General features: G+C 37.3%; 1 protein-coding gene across 1 annotated transcript in view; it reads left to right on the top strand.

Annotated features, from left to right (window-relative positions):
* Vps35 (VPS35 retromer complex component) overlaps positions 1 to 20,734 on the top strand; it is a 31,554-nt gene that overhangs the window by 4,584 nt on the left and 6,236 nt on the right. The window contains exons 2-13 of the mRNA XM_075976765.1: positions 1,370 to 1,468; positions 2,350 to 2,446; positions 4,275 to 4,398; positions 5,463 to 5,645; positions 7,705 to 7,918; positions 9,797 to 9,880; positions 10,341 to 10,450; positions 12,558 to 12,654; positions 12,757 to 12,905; positions 15,299 to 15,506; positions 16,995 to 17,150; positions 20,006 to 20,128. Coding sequence (XP_075832880.1) covers positions 1,370 to 1,468; positions 2,350 to 2,446; positions 4,275 to 4,398; positions 5,463 to 5,645; positions 7,705 to 7,918; positions 9,797 to 9,880; positions 10,341 to 10,450; positions 12,558 to 12,654; positions 12,757 to 12,905; positions 15,299 to 15,506; positions 16,995 to 17,150; positions 20,006 to 20,128 — 1,644 coding nt within the window. The remainder of the gene's footprint in view (positions 1 to 1,369; positions 1,469 to 2,349; positions 2,447 to 4,274; positions 4,399 to 5,462; positions 5,646 to 7,704; positions 7,919 to 9,796; positions 9,881 to 10,340; positions 10,451 to 12,557; positions 12,655 to 12,756; positions 12,906 to 15,298; positions 15,507 to 16,994; positions 17,151 to 20,005; positions 20,129 to 20,734) is intronic.

Here is a 20,734-nt window from a genome sequence, read left to right as displayed (position 1 = left end):
TTGCTCACTTTTCCTTCTCTAAATTAGTAGATCTGTTTAAGATATTTCACTTAAATGAAGTCTCATAGCGTGCATTTGTGTCGGACTTCTTTCATTTGCTGTAATGTTTCCTATGTTTATTTATATGATATAATATGCATGTTTCAATACTAGAGACTTTTTATGGCTTAATGATAGCCTATCGTGTATTTTTACTGCCTATCTATTAATCTGGTTTAAATCAGATATATGATCTGGAAGGTCTAGAATCAGTTAATCTGTGCAGTCAGTGAACATTTATGAAGCATACATTGTGTATATTGGATCTCAAACATATGATTATATATAATTACATTGTTAGGCATGCTGTGGTGGTAATGTAAACATGGTGTTATTTAACGTGAAATATTAGTTAATTCTGCTTGACAGGGAGAATGAGTTCATTTTTTAAGCAGTTTTGCTGATGGTATGGAGGAGTAGATTTGTTTTTTGCTGTTTATCTGTGATTTTGAAATAGTAGGTATTTGAGGAGACTGTCTTTACTATTTTCTATTGTAAGTCATTAGCAATTCCAGCTATTTTATTTCCAAGTTGTTTGTTTTTTGTTATAAGGGAAGAGGCTGCTGTGTTCTTATAAACTTTTTTTCTTTGTGTAAAAGTAGATTAAAATGTAGATGAAAGGAGTTGAGAGGGAAAGAGAAGGTCTTAAAAATTTGGAGTATGGCCAGGCGGTGGTGGTGCACGCCTTTAATCCCAGCACTCGGGAGGCAGAGGCAGGCGGATCTCTGTGAGTTCGAGGCCAGCCTGGTCTACAAGAGCTAGTTCCAGGACAGGAACCAAAAAAAAAAAAACTACGGAGAAACCCTGTCTCGAAAAATCCAAAAAAAATTTTTTTGGAGTATGCTAGGCTTCATTTAAGAAATAGCTTGTCTGTACAGCTATGCTTCAATTGAGTTTAGAGCATATTAACAGAACATAGCCGTAAACTACCGCCACATTTTTTTTGATGCCAGATACTTTTTGTCTGCCTGCCTGCCTGCCTGTCTATCTGTCTGTCATTTTGAGACAAGGTCTCACTGTGTAGGTCTTGCTGTCCTGGTACTCACTATGTAGATTAGGCTGGCCTCAAACTCACAGAGATGTGCTTGCTTCTGCTTTCCAAGTGCTGGGATTAAAGTCTGCATCATCACACCAGGCTGAGGCCAGAAGTTTTGAGTCAGTTCAGTTGACAAATTAGTTTGAGCTGTGGAGTTGAAACGAACCTCATGTAAAAATTTTGGAAAAGGACTATGACTAGAATTACAGAAATAACTTTTTTTTTTTTTTTTTTTGGCTAGGAGAAAGTGCTTATGAGCCACTAATGAAAGTGTTTTTAAAATCTTCATTTCAGCCTACAACACAGCAGTCACCCCAGGATGAGCAGGAAAAACTCTTGGATGAAGCCATCCAGGCTGTGAAGGTTCAGTCGTTCCAGATGAAAAGATGCCTGGTAAGAATGAAGATGTGAGAGACAGCAGTACACCTTAGACCCGAGGAAGACGTACTATGTAATGAGTGTTCTGTAGATACTGCATGAATGACTGTATTTGAATGCCTCAGCTTGAATTATTCAATTATGTCTTTTCACCTGAGTATCCTGAGAACTTTTGAATACGTACTTTTATTATAGGAACTAGCTTAAAAACTAAACTTAAAGATACATGTGATGGTGTTGATCTCTGGAGGCAGAAGAGGATCAAGAACTTGAAGCCAATTCTGTTTATATTTGAGACCCTTAAAACATGAAAACAGAAATTACACATATCCCTGTTTATATGTTTTTATAGTCTAAAGATAGGAACACTCTGCTTAGGTCCTTTATATTCTGTGTTAATGTTTTAAAGAATTGAACCAAATGGACAGGTACTTTAAGCTATACAAGACAGCTCACAGATGTCAATTGTAACTGTGAGTGAAGTGGGGTGGCATATGATGGTTTTAAAGCTTCAAAGATCACAAAGAAAGACTTACAGAAACTGCCAAGAGCCTAATGTTAGGGAACTTACCTTGGGAAGAAACTTAGCAGCCCACTCTCTTGACTATATATAGGTCAGGTGTGGACTATTAGAACTAGTTCCCTAGTCTCTGGAGGGTGAGAAGTTTGAAGTTACTCTATACAGTCTTAGTCATGGAAGCCTTGCAAGATTTGGGGCCCTGGTGAGGAATTACCCCCCACCTTCAGCAAGGAGAGACTTGTGAAGTTGATTTTTATGTGTCTAAAATAAGCGCTGTAGACTCCTAAAACTCGGTAACAGATCTTTAGTTAAATAGATCCAAGATAAATGTTTAGTTAAACTAAGCATTCTCGTTATTTCTCTTGCTATTTTGTAGGACAAAAACAAGCTGATGGATGCTCTGAAACATGCCTCTAATATGCTTGGAGAACTCCGGACTTCTATGTTATCACCAAAGAGTTACTATGAACTTTGTATCTTTTGAATGTTGAAGCCATATTTATTTCTTGATAAGGCCAATTTTGTTGTTGTTGCTGGATATCTATCTATCTATCTATCTATCTATCTATCTATCTATCTATCTATCTATCTATCTATCTATCTATCTTAGAACCAATACAGACTTATTAAGGAAGAGTGAGAGAAGAACCCTTGAGAGTGTGAAGGCCTCTAAGGAGGAGTCCCCTATAGTTTAAATTTTTTTTAAAGATTTGTTTTACTTTATGTGTGTGAATGTTTTGTCTGTCTGTCTGTAATGTATGTATGAACGTGTGCCACAGTCATAGTAGTGCCTGCAGGCCAGAAGAGGGCAGCAGATTCCCTGGAACTGGAGTCACAGATGTTTGTAAACCACTGTGTGGGTACTGGAACTCAAACCCAGGTCCTCTGGAAGAGCAACCAGTGCTGCTACTCCTGTGTCGTCTTCTTCTCTTCTTTTTAAAAATGGTTTCTTTATTTCCTAGCCCAGGCTAATCTCAAACTCAGTCCTCCTAACTCAATCAATCTCCTAAGTTATAGGTATGAACTATCATATCTAGCTTTTATTTTTTTCTTGTTAAATTTCTAGAGTTAATTGTTCTTTTATTTTTCAGACAAAATAGTCCTCCTGCAGGCAGATAATCTAAGTGAGAAAGGAAAAGCTGCTTTCACAGTAACCTTTTTTGTGAACATTAATCTCTTCCCACCCCACCTTTTTTTTTTCTTTCTTTGTTTTTTTTTCTATTGTTGGCTATTGACCCTAATTTTAGGCAAGCAGTTTTCCAATTAAACTAAATCTATACTCATATGCTTAACTTTCTTTAACTAGATTGCTCTTATATCTCAATTTTTGAAAAAAATATTGAGGCTAATAAGTGGCAATTGTTTTTTGGATTTTGTCGTTATTTTAGAGGCGGGATTTTGCTGTGTAGCCTTGCTTGGCCTCTTAGCTCACAGTGATCCTCTTGCATCTACCTGCTGTATGCTGGGATTACAGGTGCATGCCACAATGCCTGGCAGCCTCTCCTCCTGCCCCCTTTTTAAGATGAGGAGACTGGTCTTGAATTCTTGAGTTTAGCTGATCCTCTCTCTTAAGCCCCCCAAGTAGCTGAGAGGTATTTTTTTTTTTTGAGACAGTGTATTATGGTGTAGGTCAGACTGGCTTTGAACTCACTATCTTCCTGACTAAGTGCTAGATTCAGATATGTGCTACTACACCAGCTTGAAATTTTTTTCGAATTTATTTTTATGTGTATGACTATTTCCAGTATGTATGTATGTGCATCACATGCATGCTGGTGCCTAGTGTTGTCAGAAGAGGGCATTAGATTCCCTGGAAATGGAGTTAGAGATGGTCGTGAGCCATCATGTATGTACTGGGAACTGAACCCAGGTCCTCAGCAAGAGTAGCTGGTTAGCTGATCCATCTCTACAGACCAGCAGATCTTTATTTTAAAGTAATAAAAGCCAATTGAAATTTTATCTTCCCTTTAAACATTCCTTATTATTGGAAGCCTAAGTGTAAAATACCTTCCCAGTGGGTTTTCTTTTGAATGCATGATCCTGCATCTGCAGTCTCATGAGTGGCTGGGATCATAGGCATGTACCTCTATGCCAGGAGTCTGAAAGTGTGTGCATTTATTTGATTTTGTTTGATGGTGATGGAAACTGAACACAAGGCCTTTCTCATGAGAGGTCAGTGCTGGCACTGCTGAACTACATCATTAGCCCTGCCCAATAGTTTTAATTATTCCAACAAGTAGTTGTAGAGTTGTTTTCTTTATTGATTTACCTTCATTCTTAATCCTTAATCACAACTAAAAGATATGGCTATTTCTGATGAACTGCACTACTTGGAGGTTTATCTGACTGATGAGTTTGCTAAAGGCAGAAAAGTGGCAGATCTCTATGAACTTGTACAGTATGCTGGAAACATTATTCCAAGGCTGTAAGTAATGAAGGTCTTTTATATCTGTACTCTTGAGGCTGTGTGTTGGGTGCTGTAGTAGCCAGTGAAGTCTCATCTGATGAATAGTTATTGTTGAAAACTCATCTTTGCATTTCTTGCTTTAAGTAGTATCTTTTTTTCTTTTTAGAAATCTCTCTCTTTTTTTCTGACAGCATCTCATTGCCCTGAATTCATGAACCTTCTGGCTCTGTTTATCAAATGCTGGGAATACAGGTGTGAGACACCATGACTAGCTTACACTGGCTTTATTAAAAAGACAGACACAGTGGCATATACCTGCAAATCCAGCACTTGGAGGCAGAGGCATTGCTACAAGTTGAAGGGCAGCCTGGTTTACATAACAAGTCATCTAGGAGCTACATAGTGAAAAAGAGCAGATGTGTGTATGGGAGAATCAAAAAAGAAAAAAAAGATCAGTAGTAGTTCCCACAAACAACCATGGTTACCATAATCTAAGAATATTAAATAGGAAAATCCTAGAAGTAATTAGGTTTAAAATTGTGCACCATTCTAAGTAGCTTGCTGTAACTTTTTATTGTTTCCCTGGGACTGTGAACTAGCACTATAGCCAGTGCTACCACAGATTCACTCACCTTACTTTATTCCCATTGAGTAGTCTTGTATCATCTCACATCATTGTAAGGTAGAGAAGAGACATTCACTTGTTATCTTTTATTACAATGTACTGCTGTAGCTGTCGTGTTAGTTACTGTGGTTTTTCACCTCGACTAATAAAGTAAATGTGTATGAACGGGGAAATAATGATACATACTAGCTTCAGTTTCAGTTATCCTCTAGGTGTCTTTGACCATATTCTTCATGGCTAGGGGCTGACACTGGGATCAGTCAGTCATACTGTTTTTTTTTTTAATATTTTTAGTGTTATATTTAAAGTCAGATGATTTTTCTCTCCGTAAACAATACTGTTGAAGACAACATAGTTTATGTCTTGTTTATTTAATATGTGTGTAGTGTGTTTGGACACAATCAGGTTTTCACATATTCTGCCTCTAATCAAGTGTATTTTCTTACTTATTTCCTAGTTATCTTCTGATCACAGTTGGAGTTGTATATGTCAAGTCATTTCCTCAGTCCAGGAAGGATATTTTGAAAGACTTGGTAGAAATGTGTCGTGGTGTGCAGCATCCACTGAGGGGTTTGTTTCTCCGAAATTATCTTCTTCAGTGTACTAGGAACATTTTACCTGATGAAGGGGAGCCAACAGAGTAAGTAATCTTGGTTTAATTGTATTGTTTTTTTCCCATAATAAAATGTCCAAAAATTATAGAAAAGTATACAGAAATAAGAATGTAAATTGTCAGTAATTTTCCCAATTCAAATTCATGTAGCATTTTGTGTCTAGATTTTCATTGAGATATAGAGCTAATTCAGTATGCATGGTTTGAGGCAAAATGTATTCATATTCAAATATGTATTTGGAAAAATCTTTGGATTGGAATTTGCTTTTTAAAATTTAATATTTAGTTTGTTTTGAGACTGGATTTTGCTATGTAGCCTTGAGTGGCTGGCACTCACTGTGTTGTGGGGTTACAGGCCTCTAACACAGTTTATAACATTTTCCCATTACATTATATTTCCTCATAAGTATGACTTTTAATGGTGTTAATTAGTGAAAAATCATAGTAATGTGTGGAAACCTCTGTTTCTTTTGTGGCCTGTATCCTGTATTAAAATCCATGACACTTTTTTCTCACAGCAATGGCAGATAGTAAGCTAGGTATAGTGAACTTTTTATGTGATGGGTCCCTAGATTAAAGGACCGATAATTTCCTTTTATTTAAAGTTTATCTATTTTTTAAATTTCTAAGACAAATAAATCAGTAGATTTTAGTATGTGCATCAGTCCCTTTAAAACATCGTGTGTGTGATGATGTATGGGAATGTGTCCATGGTCTGTGTATGGAGGTCAGAGGGTAACTTTATGGAGTTGGTTCTTTCCTTCTACCTTTAATGAGGGTTCTGGGAACCAAATTCAGACCAGCAGGCTTGTGTGACAGATGCCTCTGTCCTCTGAACCACCTCACACCCTCTTCATTCTTTTTTATTTTGAAACAGATTCTCACTGTATAATTCATGCTTGCCTTGAATACGTAATCCTCTGTCTTTGCCTCCCCAAAACCCATATTACAGACTTACGCCATTATGTCAAGGATCATTTACTTTAAGTCATAATGACAATTATACAGCAATGTGTGACAGCAAAGTAAAACCATACAGAAAGGATTTAGTGGTACATAGAGAGGATGCTGCTATTTTTTCTTTATTATAATTTGACTCTAAATTTTAAATATTAGGCACTCAGTAAAATATTTGAAAATGAGGTTCCCTGTCTTGGAAGATGTAGAAAAATAAGATTATGGTATCTTTCTTCACAAAGCTTATATTTCATTTGAATCCAAAATATTCAATAATAAAAATGGCAGTTATTAATATACCCGAAATGTCAAATTTTGGGGTCTTTTTGTGTTTTATTTGTATATTTTTTATGTTTTTAACCAGTTTGTTGAACATTAGTTCTCTCTGCATATGAAAAGATTCAGCTTTAGTTGAATACCCTCCCTCCCTCCCTCCCTCCCTCCCTCCCTCCCTCCCTCCCTCCCTCCCTCTCTCTTTCTTTCCCCCAACAGTTTTTCTTTGTGGCCTTGGTTGTCCTAGAACTCTGTAGACCAGGCTGGCCTCAAACTCACATAGCTCCACCTGCCTCTGCTTCTGCCTCCCGAGTGCTGGGATTAAAGGTGTGCGCCACCACCTCCTGGCTGTGGTTGAATTCTTACTGGTGGGAGCTGGGAAGCAGTCGTGTTTAGGAGTGTAGTGCCCTGCGTTCTGACTCCTCTTCAGTTTGAGTTCTTTCTAAGAAGTGCAGTAGCTAATGAGTGATATAAGCTGCCAGCACCAAGTCAAGCCTTGTTTGTCTACGTCACAGGTTTGCGTGTCACTGCAGGGCCGTGCTAACCTCTGCTCTTCCGCTTCTAGCACATGTGCTGCCAGACTGAGCACGCCGTTTTGTATTTTAGTGAGTGAGCTGCTGAAGACCAAGTCCAACAAGCTCAGAATATGTGGCCGTGGAAAGTTGCCCTCTTAAAATGTGTTGCGTGTTACCCTTAGTATTATTTACTTTTTATGCTAGAATCTGTTCTTGAAATTTAACACTAAGCCAATGAAATGAAGTTGAAAGTGGCTTTTTGAAGCATAAGTAGAAAAGAATGGAAGAGTAGTAAATTGATACTGTTAATATAAAGGTTTTTTAAATTTTTTCCTTGGCAGTGAAGAAACAACTGGTGATATCAGTGACTCCATGGATTTTGTACTGCTCAACTTTGCAGAAATGAACAAACTCTGGGTGCGGATGCAGCATCAAGGACATAGCCGAGACAGAGAAAAAAGAGAGCGAGAGCGACAAGAACTGAGAATTCTAGTGGGAACAAATTTGGTGCGGCTTAGTCAGCTGGAAGGTGTAAATGTGGAACGTTACAAACAGGTTCTTACTTCTTTTGTTGTCGCCTTTTTTTACATTGTGCAATATAAACAGAAATCTTACCTTAAATATATATATTTAAATGTTAAATTGAAAAAATATTTTTTAAATGTTTTTCACTTAAAAAAACCTAGTTAAAAGTACTGGCATATTTATGGGCTAGAAACTCAGTATTGTGAAGGTAGCAGTTTTTCTTAAATCCTACTATAGATTTAGTGCAATCTCAGTCATATCTACCTCTCTAATCACTTATTTTAAAAGTCAGCAAACTGGTCCTAAAATACACGAGAAAGAGCAGAGAACTTGTAGTACCCACAGCAGTTTTGAAAGAGTGGGACATTTAGGTCCTACAAAGAGTGTAGGACCTGAATGCGCTTTCACTGAAGCGTGGAGGTGGTTTGTGGTATTGACACATACCAGTGGAGAGATGCATGAAAGGAAGGTGACAGAAAGGACAGACACAAGTTATTGAAGAGGAATTAAAGTGGAGATCAGCAAACTTTTTAAACAATTGTGTATAGTCCCCCCCCCCCCCCCCGGCATGCGTGTCTATGTGCCTGCCATATGTGTTCCTGTGCCCAAGGAGGCCAAAAGAGGGTGTCATATTCCCTAGGACTGGAGTTACAGATGGTTGTGAGCCATCATGTGGGTGCTGGGAATTGAACCCAGGTTCTCTAGAAGAGCAGCCAATGGCTTTAAAAGTTCCTAGAGAACTTTTCCTATAAAAGACTAGATGGTAAGTATTTTTGAGCTTTGAAAGTTGTTAAGTTATAACTAGTAAACTAGATGGCAATAGGCCAAAAGCAGCCAAAACATTAAGAAGATGAGTAGGGCAGGGCTTGGTCCCATTGAAATTTTAGAGATAGCTCAGTAGTACCCATACCCTCCCAAATACAATAAAAATCCCCCTAATGTTGGGAGGGAGTTAGATTTGCCGATCTGTGGATTAGATAGTTCATTATAGATTTCACATATTTACCTCTTTTTCCCTCTCCCTGTCTCCTGACAATCTTAAATAGTTCAGGCTATCTTCCAGCTCACTATGTAGTCAAGGATGGTTTTGAACTTCTGTTCTTCCTAAGTGTACTTGAGTGTTGGGATTACCATCACATCTGGTCTCTATGGTACTGTTATCAAATCCAGGGATTTATGCATGCTACATATTCACTCTGCCAACTGAGTTACATATTTAGCCCTGCACTCCAGTTAATTTTTATGAAGGTTAAGCAGCAACTTATTTATTCATTCATTCATTCGTTCGTTTGTTCGTTCATTTAGGCAGGGTTGGTCTCTCTGTAGCCCTGGCTATCCTGGAGCTTGCTATGTAGACCAGGATGACTTCAAACTCACAGAGATCTGCCTCCCTAGTATTGGGATTAAAGTCATATGCTGCGATGCCTGCCCAAGCAAACTGCCTTAGTAAATGGCTCTGGAACAACTGAATATCCACTTTATGTATAAGCAAAGGAACTTTTAAGACTTGGGCCATTGCTTACACTATGTAGAAACTCTAGAAAAGTTGATCAGAGACTTATTTACATACAATCTAAAAGTCCTAGAAGAGATCTTGGATTGCAGGAAGACTTGTTAGGACACACACAAAAAACACAGACTATTAAAAAACTTACTTTTTTAATATAACCAACTTCTTATATTTAAAAGTAAGCTAATTTTTAAAGTTGAGCATAAAGTGTGGATGAGAGCAATATAAAATATAATTTTCAACTTCAGCATGTTACTAGAAGAGTATTTGGGGATTTTCAAATTGTTTTTTACTTTACGGTGTTTTTTTGGTGTTTTTTTTTTTTTTTAGTTTGGGATTTTCAAAATGATTTTTAACTTACATGGATTTTTTGGTTCATTTTTTCTTTGCTATTTTAGATTGTTTTAACAGGCATTTTGGAGCAAGTTGTGAATTGTAGAGATGCTTTGGCTCAAGAATATCTCATGGAATGTATTATTCAGGTAAGTAAGAACATTTCTTAAAAGGATTTTTATTAATTTTTCATTGGGGGAGAAAAAAAAATCCTAGGCCCACGTAGAGGCCGCGTATAATGCTAGCTGCTTACAGAGATAGAGCCCTGCATTCAAGGTCAGCTTGACAATGTGCCTAGACCGCGTTTCAGAAAACTAGAAGAAAAACTTTTCCTGAATAAAAAATTTCCTTCAGAAATTTCCATTTTTAAACTTGATCTTTGTACTAACAATTTGTTTTGTTTCTCAAAAATGTAGGAAAATAACCTTGAGTTTTCTAGGTCTCGTTGGATTTGATTTTAGTTGTTTACTGATAGGAGAATATTTGTGGTTTTGATTTTAATTATCTAAAATTTTTCCATAAATAATGACTTTATATTCCATTCGTAAGATCAGAATATTTTGTGAAGTATTTTTTTCCTGTTTTGATTAGTCATTATCTGATTTTTAGGTTTTCCCGGATGAGTTCCATCTCCAAACTTTGAATCCTTTTCTTAGAGCGTGTGCTGAGTTACACCAAAATGTCAATGTGAAGAACATAATCATTGCTTTAATTGACAGGTAAGACTGTTAGCACTGAAGGTAAAAGCTCAATTTTCAACATTTTCATGAATTATTTGTTTTTGCTATGCCTTTTATTATTGATTTTAATGTGATTTTGCTACAGATTATTTAGCTTTTAATATCTAGTTAGTGTTTGCCTGGCTTAGGTGTAAAAATTTGAAGGTGTATGGAGATGCTAATTTTTAAAGTTTTTTGTTGTAGTTCTTTCTGCCTCAAACTTACTATGTACTTGATGATGACCTTGAATTTCTGATTCTGTTGTCTTAATTCAAGTGCTGGGATTAGACATGAGCCATCATACCTAGTTTACATTGAGTATCGTTAATCCTTTTAACTGATAGGGAGACATAGTATATAGACCTTTTCTTGAATCTTATGACTCCAAAGTCTATTGAAGAACAAAATTTCTCACAATTATATAAATTATCTTTCAATGGTATCTTACTTGGATTTAGTTTTTAAAGTAGCAACATGTAAATGATTAAGAATGCTTAAGTAATCAGTCTGCTATCACATTTTCATAAAGAAGTTTTAATAATCACATTTTTAGTAAATCCCCTTTAAGTATTTTAGCTATTGGTCTTAATTGATTTTATATATATAAATCTAAGACCAATATATAAATTGGTATACACACACACATATAAATATAAATTGGTAACAGATCAGCAGTTAAGAACACATATTTACTCTCAAAGATGACCTGAGTTTAGTTCCCAGCACCCACACTGGGTGGCTCAGAATTGCCTGTGACTCCAGCTCTAGGGCACCTGATTCCCTTTTGCATTCCATAGACACTGGCATTTATAAGTACACGTTCGCCCACAGAAACACCTGTACCCAGATTTTTTTAAATAAAATCTGTTTTTAAAGTTTGTGTGTGTATAACTTGGCTTTTGATAATGTCGGCAATGAATGCTTGTTGGCCCTGCCACATGATAAATTACAAATAATTTACTCTGTTTGTGGACATATGAAACCAGAAATAGCACCAAAGATTTATTTCAGCAAATATTTTCATTTTTTGTTGTTTTAAAACTGTCTAATTGCAATATAAGACTTAATATAGCAGAGGTCACCAGATTATCCTGAACAGCATATGTTGCATGTTTGCTGGAGCCACCCTTTTTTGGCAGGGGTGTTCAAGACAAGGTTTCTCTGTAGCATTGGAGCTTTCCTGGAACTCGCTCTGTAGACCAAGCTGGCCTCGAACTCACAGAGATCCGCCTATCTTTGCCTCTCGAGTGGTATTAAAGACGTGTACCACCACTACCACCTGGCACTGGGCCCACTCTTAAAGTTGGTTAACTATTTTCCTATGTAGGAGTAATGTCATTTAGCAATCCTAATCAGTTTCTTTTTGCATAACAAAATGTAGATGCAATTCTAACATAGACAGATAATGTAATAGATAAAATTATGAATAGCTTATGATGTAGGTAATGAAAGTTAACTTTATTATATCTAGTGGTTCCATGTAGGTGCTGGGAACTGAACTTCTATTTTCTACAAGAATAGTGAAGCTGGGCGGTGGTGCACACCTTTATTCCCAGCACCCAGGAGGCAGAAGCAAGCAGATCTCACAGAGTTCAAGGCCAACCTGGTCTACAAAGCTTGTTCCAGGACTGTTACACAGAGAAACCCTGTCTTGAAAAACCAAAACCAAACCAAACCTAAAAACAAAACAAAACAAAAAACCAGAAACCCAAGAATAGTTAACACTGAGCCATCTCTATACCTCCTAAAGATCCTTTATTTAATCTGGGTTGTGGTAGCACATGCTTGTAACCCTAGCACTCGGGAAGTAGAGGCAGGAGTATCCATGAATTGTAGGCCAGGCTGTACTACATAAAGTAGATAAGTAAATAAACATAAGACTGCCAACGGAATAAGGCATAATTAACAAAACTTCAGTTAAGAAGGAATTGAAAAAGATGATTCATACATTGTAGCTCTTGTTTTAAAAACCATTCTTAAATGTTTTAAGAGAAATAGACTCAGAAAATAAAGAAAAGCAATAAAGAAAAAATGATCCTACTGCTCATCCTGTATCTTTTAAAATAAATGTTGGGTTTTTTTGTTTGTTTTCTTTTTGTTCTTTTAGATTAGCTTTATTTGCTCATCGTGAAGATGGACCGGGAATTCCAGCTGAGATTAAACTTTTTGACATATTTTCACAACAGGTGGCTACAGTAATACAGGTTTGTGTAACATTTTATTTAAGTTCTCAATTTTGAACTTCTCTATTGGTATATCCTTTTGTAATCATTTAAAATAAATTGTATGATTTCTAAACATTGCAGTCCAGACAAGACATGCCATCAGAAGATGTTGTATCTTTACAAGTCTCTCTCATTAACCTTGCTATGAAATGTTACCCTGATCGTGTGGATTATGTTGATAAAGTTCTAGAAACAACAGTGGAGATATTCAATAAGCTTAACCTTGAACAGTAAGTCAAAGTTAAACTACATTTAATTTGTTGTGGGGGACGGGTATAAAGTACACACCGTGGATGGAGGTCAGAGAAGAACTTGCTGCAGTTGTTTCTCTCTTCTTCCAGGTGGGGTCTACAGGTAGAACTTGGGTTGCTAGGCTTGGGGCAAGTGCCTTTACTTGCTGAGCCATCTTGTCTACTCCAACATTACAACTCTGAAAAAATTCTTGGCATTATTTTTGTTTTGGACTTGTTTTTCTTTCTCAGTTGTTCTTTGAAATATTAGCATTTGTCTTGTTTGATGTTTGTGCAGAGATTGTCCTGTGTGGTGCTAAACAGGGTAGGAAGTTTTGCTAGCTGCTTACGTGGTTGTGTACTGTAGTGAAGTAGTGGCCCATGGCCCATATGGTCTGTAGGCAGTCTTCAGAGTTCAGTGTCTCCAATTCAGATCCTTCCTATATATGAATGAACTAGGTTTTATCTTGTTTTGTCTTTACTCTTTTATTCTATGTGTATAAATGTTTTGCCTAAGAGAGTATATATACCATGTGTGTATCTGGTACCTGCAGAGGCCAGAAGGAGGGGATTGGATACCCGTGAAACTGAAGTTACAGACAGTTACGAGCTGCCATGTGGATATTGGGAACTGAACCTGGGTCTTCTTTAAGAATAATCAGTGTTCTTGCTTATTGAGCTATCTCTTCAGCCTCAGGAATGAGCTAGTTTTTAAACTAGTAGGGAAAAGAGCATCAAACAGTATTTTTCCCCACCCCAAAAGAAAAAGGTGAAAAACAAGGGCATGTGTAAATTTAGGTTAAAAAATTAGTGACATAAGAATTTACTTGGAGTGTAACAGATTGATTTAAATATTTCTCTTATTTGAGCTTTGGTTTTGAGATTATTAGAGAAAGAATAATGTTTCCTACTTTATACTTCCTCAGTCATACTGACCTAGACCTGTGGTGCCCCACAGGTGTCTCCTGAGACCCTTGTTAGGGTTCCTTCTTTCCTCTGAGTTAGTTGTAACTTTGAGGTACTGTTTGTCCCACTCATTGGTTCAACATTAGGAAAATTTCTTTTCACTTTACCCCCCTTTATTATATTTTGCCTTTTAGTTATTCCCATATTCTTGTGAACAGAGAAACAGTACAGATCTTTAACAATAAGTATGAGAGAAAATTAATATGTGTTTAGTCCCACTACCCCCAGAAAATGAGCTTTAAAGTCAAAGTTAATAAAATAACTGGAAATAAAATAACTAAAGGTCTTATAAATGTTAAAACATGTTCTGGCCTCCAGTGCTCCTCTGTAAGATCCTACCTTAAATTCAACTTGTTCTCCCATAGTCACCACATATACATCTTTCTTCTGGATGTTTTTTTTTTCTTTTTTTAGATTTATTTATTTGTTTGTTTGTTATGTATACTATGTTCTGTCTGTATATATGCTTTCTGGCCAGAAGAGGGCACCAGATCTCACTACAGATGGTTGTGAGCCACCATGTGTTTGCTGGGAATTGAACTCAAGACCTCTGGAAGAGCAGTCAGTGCTCTTAACCTCTGAGCCATCTCTCTAGCCCTTTTGGATGGTTTTTGTGTGCATTTTTCTCTCTCTTTGCTCATGAATTTATAATACTTGTTGGTTATCTGAGGAATCACAGTATCACTTAAAACAATTTTCTGAGCCAGGTGGTGGTGGCACATGCCTTTAATTCCAGCACTTGGGAGGCAGAAGCAGGTGGATCTCACTGAGTTCGAGGCCAGCTTGGTCTACAAAGTGAGTTCCAGGACAGCCAAAATTGTTACACAGAGGAACCCTGTCTCAGGAAAAAAGAAAGAAAGAAAAGAAAATTTTTTGAGAAACACCAAATTGTAGACAGTTAACCTTAATTGTCCTTATATCTATTCCTGTTCATGAATTGGAAACTATTATCAATAGAACTATAGTAAAGAAGTATAAATGTTTAAATAGGCATCTTTATCCTCTTTTTGATTTGTTTTGGTGTTTTTTGTTTTGTTTTAAGATGGAGTGGGCCACCAATCCTGCCTATATTTATCTTGAGAGGAGGTCATTTTGAAATAGAAGAGATTGAATGTATTGCTCATTTTCTCAATTCACTTGGTCTATTTTCTTTTAATGTGTAAATGAAGTTTTTGTTTGTTTCTGTTTTTTGAGGCAGGATTTCTCTGTGTAACAGACCTGACTGTCCTGAAACTCACATTGTATTACAGACTGACCTCAAACTCAAATCTGCTTGCCTCTGTCTCTGGAGTGCTGGGATTAAAGGTGTGCACCTCCACCGCCTGACTGAATGAAGACATTTTTTAAAAAATATTTGAAACAAGTGCTATGTGTCTGTATACAAAATCAGTATTACTCATGGAAGGGTTGCTCTTTTCTCTTTGTAGTATTGCTACCAGTAGTGCAGTTTCAAAGGAGCTTACCAGACTTTTGAAGATACCTGTTGATACTTACAACAATATCTTAACAGTCTTAAAACTAAAACATTTCCATCCACTCTTTGAGTACTTCGACTATGAGTCCAGAAAGAGCATGAGCTGTTATGTGCTCAGTAATGTTCTGGATTATAACACAGAAATCGTCTCTCAGGACCAGGTAAGAATACAGACTTGATGTTTTAGGGAAATAGAGGATGTCATTGTTAAGGTTTTAGATATTGAGCCTTAGAAACTAAATGGGGGAATCAATGTAATAATAAAAACCATAAGTAGCTTATTTGTTATAGAAGTTAAATGATTGGAGATGTACTTGGAATTATTAAACATTTCTGATTTCTTCAAAAGGAGAACAAACACAGTTGATTAGCATTCAGCATATCCCTTTTTGGAATTTTGTCCATAAGTGTATACATTGATTTTTCTTTTCAGTGCCTCTGGAACAACCCCTATACTTTCTTCCAATTTTATGTCCTTACTAAGTTCAACTCGTGCTGTCTCTATGTACATGGGTGGAGGGTTATCTGCTGGAATATGAGCAACCTACCAGTGACCATACCCCAAAGAAAGTTGTAGTAGGGGCAGCGGACTGCGTCCCGCCACCCAGTTTCTGGCTGCCTGCTAGCTTTACCCAAAATAATTACATGGAAACTGTATTTTTTTAAACACTGCCTGGCCCATTATCTCTAGCCTCTTACTGACTAACTCTCACATCTTGATTAACCCATATATAGTAATCTGTGTAGCACCACGAGGTGGTGGCTTACCGGCAAGGATCTTAACCTGTGTCCATCTTGGAGAGGAGAGCTATGGCATCTGGCTCACTTCCCTTCTTTTCAGCATTTTGTTCTGATTACTCTGCCTACCTAATTTTCTGTGCTATCAAAGGGCCAAGGCAGTTTCTTTATTAACCAATAGACAGATGACCCTCCTCCATCAGAAAGTGACTCTCCCTCCTTCATCAGCCAGCATTTGCCGACAGCTCCTCAACTTGGGAGCCTCCTTCCTATGCAGGATGAATGCTGACCAGCTTGATCCTGTGCAGGCAATCACAGCTGCTGCGAGAAGATGCTGTTTTGAACAGTCTTTCCTTGACCTCTGGTTCTTACAGACTTCCTGTACCTTCAATGTTTTCTGAGCTTTGTAATGGAGGAGTTGTGATATAGATGTCCTGTTTAGAGTTTAATACTCCATAGTCATTTAGCTTCTTCCCTATATTAACTGTTAACCACAGCAAAAAAGAAATGTATTTAATGAGGGAGTAAATGCTATAATAATTGATGTAAGCATAAGCATTTAGAAGGCAATTTGATATACATCCACTTAGCAAAATAATAATAGGTTCTTCCTAGGGCCTCTTCTTAATCCTTTGGTTCTTTGCCAGGTTTACAGTATCAGGCATGGAGTCTACTCTGGAACAAACCTTAAGTCCAAGTATAAAGCTCTTGGTTATTTGTTAACATTGCTAATCTTGTCAAACTAGTTGTTACTGTAGCTTAAAGGGGTCACAGCTGGGTAATACTGTTCATACCAACTTCTTGCAAAAACTGAATTTTTTTGCCGGTACTATTTCATAGTATGCAGTTAGAAACTGTTACATTCTTTGTTGATGGCTTCACACTAACATTTTCTATTTCTCTTGCTGCAGGTAGATGCCATAATGAATTTGGTGTCCACGTTGATTCAGGATCAGCCAGATCAACCTGTGGAAGACCCTGATCCGGAAGATTTTGCTGATGAGCAGAGTCTTGTTGGCCGATTCATTCATCTTCTCCGGTCTGATGATCCTGATCAGCAGTACTTGGTATGAGTTGTCTCTTATTATAACCTTTCATCACCCAGAGTGAGCCAAGAAGTCTTTAAAATGCTTTAGTACTCCTTTTCGGTCTTAGTTCAAGGTGTTAAACTTGTTACTAAATTAAAGTTTATGGCCTCCATGGAGTTAAAAAAAAAAATTACTTATTTAGTTTTAGTTACATCTCAGTGTAGCCAAGTTGGCCTCCAAATCATAATCTTTCTGCCTTAGCGTCCTGAGTGTAGGGATTTTAGTTACGTACCACCATGCCTAAGTGGGATTTTATTTTTATATAAATAAGTAAACTAAACTGTTGGAGCTTGTGAGGAACAAGCCAGGTATTCTGGCTTCTTTTGAAAACCTGAGAATTGCAGAAAAGTTTTCTGTTTTTTCTGGATATTCTGTAATTATTCTGTGTTCTGTTTCTTTTTCAACAGTGTGTTGCTTTTAGAATGTTTAGTTGCTTATCATAATAAACTTCATGAAACTCATAAAATCTGATACGAAGATTTATTTGACAGATGAAAAAGTATGAATCGCTTTAAAATTTAGTATGCTTTTTCCTTAATATTATTTCTTAATAATCAGATGAAGCTTTTTCTTTTGTCATAGTCCTCAGTTAATCTTTATGAAACGAAGATTTAAATGTGGCCTAAGTAGGTATGCTGTCATCTGCTAGTGAATGATTGTGAAGTGAGAGGGTGATTTCTGTTAGTAGTCTTTGATTTGGCCTAGGGAGAGCTGTTCTAAGCACGGTGTTACACTCTGAGCACTGTGTGATCAGTACAGTGTGTGAATACTGAAGTTTTTAAAGTGGTTCTTCTTCGTGTGTGTGTGTGTGTGTGTGTGTGTGTGTGTGTGTGTGTGAGAGAGAGAGAGAGAGAGAGAGAGAGAGAGAGAGAAAGAGAGAGCGAGATTGCTTTCATTTTCTGTTGCTACCACATTTGATAGGATTTATAGCTGATTGTTTTATGCTTGTGTGCTTCCATATTAAAGAAAGACCCAAATATATTGTGTTTTACATATTTAGATGTTTATCTCATGGATTTTTTGGTTGTCTTCTTTAGTATGTGTATTTATGTGTTTGTGTTTGAGAATGTAGGTGCACCTGGGGTCAGAGGTCAGCATCAGGTGTCTTCCTCAGGTGCTGTCCACTTTATTTTCTAGGCAGGATTCCTCATTGGAGCTCACCTGTTTGGATATGTTGACTGGCTAGTGAACTCCATGGAGCTACCTGTTTCTGCCTTCCCAGTGCTGGGATTGCAGTTTCATGGACACACCTGGCCTTTTATTATATGTTGGAGATCTGAACTCAGGACCTCAAGCTTACACAGGAAGTCTTTTACTGACTGAACCATCTACCCAGTCCTGTGGTTTCCTATTTTTTCTGAGTCATTTATAAATCTATTTCACAAGGCTCTGTTTTTAAAGTATATTGGTATTGTACTTAATAAAAATGGGCTCAGAAGTTGACTATCTGTAAAGATAAATAAGAATTAAGTTTATCGTGATAACTAAAAAGTCAGAATTTAAACAACTCTCACAGGTAGAGCAGGCTTTATTTAATGCCAGAAAGGTGGTTTTTCTAATTTAGACCATTTAATGGGGCATAGGGCATAGTGACTCAATGATCAGAGTTCAAGAGAATGCAGATTACTTGCCTTAAACTGGGAATTTTGAAGCTAAGGATAGGGAAGACAGAATGGGCAAGTTAGGTGTTTTCCTTAGATAACCTGTTGTTTGAGGCTGTAGGTTTCTGCAACTACAGGGTGTCAAGGCAGCTTCTGCAGTCTCCAGATAGCTGACTTCCTGGAGCTATGAGCCAGTTTAGGGTCTTGGCTTTTGGGAGTGATTCTACTACTGGTAAGGCACATACAAACACACAGACACATCCCTACACACCCCACAGCTATTTTATTTCTATAGTGGCCAGTATTTTCTGGGCACATACCTTGTGCAAGGTATTGATGATACAATTGAAACTATGTGTCATTTAATCTTTCAACAGTTACAGGACTATACTACCTCATTTTTCAAGTGAAAATTGGGCTAAGAGGAGGGAAATTGTTGTGTGACACTTCCCCCCCAGAGACACAACACAGACATCTGTTCAGTCCTATAGGGAACAGATGGGAGACCCAAATAATGATTCGACCAATGTCCAATCTGGCCAACCAGTTAGTTTATTGGGATTACTTACAGGCATATGGGCAGTGGGAAGGTGGGGTTACTCACAGCAACAGGGCTGTCTCAACGGCAGTGGCATAACTGAAAGTCCCGCTCCAGTGCTGATGACAGCTCATCAAAGCTGTAGTCTTTGAGCACTGTGTAGCTAGAGGCGGCTTGCAGGTTGGCGAAGCTCCTTCACCAGCACGATTTGCTGCTTCCACAACCTTGGGGAGGGGCCTTTGTTAGTCTTACAATTCCAGCTATCTGGGACTTGTACGATTGTTTACTTCCTGAATCTTAGGACCTTCCCTCCAGAATGGAGTGTTTCAACAGATTGTTGCACAGCAGCAGTACAGAGTAGAGAGTACTAGAATCTACTTTCCATGTAAGTTGATTTGCTTCATTAGCCTGTATTCTTTATTAACAAAGGTTAGGTTGTACATGTGTATGAGAATAACATAACATTTGCTCTTGGCTAGTTACCTAAGCTAGTTATACAGCTTGTGTAAGCTTCTGGCTTACACATATATCAAATGGGTTAGTGTTTTTAGGGTGGTTAATGTAGAAGAGTGTACCTCTAAAAAGACTGGTATGTCACAAAATGGTGACAGTAAGGATTAGAGAGCTCCTATGTAATTTTGTAAACAACCGATCCTAGTGTGGAAAAAATACTTTTAATTTTTTTTCTTTGTCAGATTTTGAATACAGCAAGAAAACATTTTGGAGCTGGTGGAAATCAACGGATTCGCTTCACACTGCCACCTTTGGTATTTGCAGCTTACCAGCTGGCTTTTCGATACAAAGAGAATTCTCAAGTGGTGGGTTTACTTTGAAATATGTCACTACCTTTTTTCCCATATTCCTTACTGTCTCTTCTAAGTTGTAGAAAAGCTCAAGCACACACACAAATGAGTGATAATGGTATCAAGTCCCATTTCAGGAATTCCTGATTCCTTCATTACTCACTCTTGCTGTGAGCTCCTGACACTGGTGAACCAGACACTGGCTGAGGAATCACATAACAACATTAGGAATTATGTGACTCAATCAGTTCAAACTGATGTTAAAACTTCTTAGGTTCTAAACTTTGCCTATTGATAGGTCCAGTGTTACTAATCACTTCTTAAAAGACTTACAATCAATAATGTTACAAGTTTTATGCAATTTTCCCTGATTTTTTTTTCTTCCTAAAACAGAATTAGGGCTTGTCTTTAGTGGTATAGTTTTAAAGAAAATAACTCAGGCTCATATACATGAAGGTTAAACATCCAGGTTTATGTTAAGGAATAAAACTCAGTAAACTTAATTTTCTAATACTTTCTAAAACATTTTTTCCCCTTAATATTCTTATCAGCTTGCATACTAGTAGGGTTTTTGTTACGATAGCTTCTATTGTATTTTCCAGCACTTATGACTTGGTGTTT

The sequence above is a fragment of the Microtus pennsylvanicus genome, chromosome 6 (genome assembly GCF_037038515.1).
Source record: "Microtus pennsylvanicus isolate mMicPen1 chromosome 6, mMicPen1.hap1, whole genome shotgun sequence".
Taxonomy (NCBI): domain Eukaryota; kingdom Metazoa; phylum Chordata; class Mammalia; order Rodentia; family Cricetidae; genus Microtus; species Microtus pennsylvanicus.
This window is presented reverse-complemented; position numbering and strand designations above follow the sequence as displayed.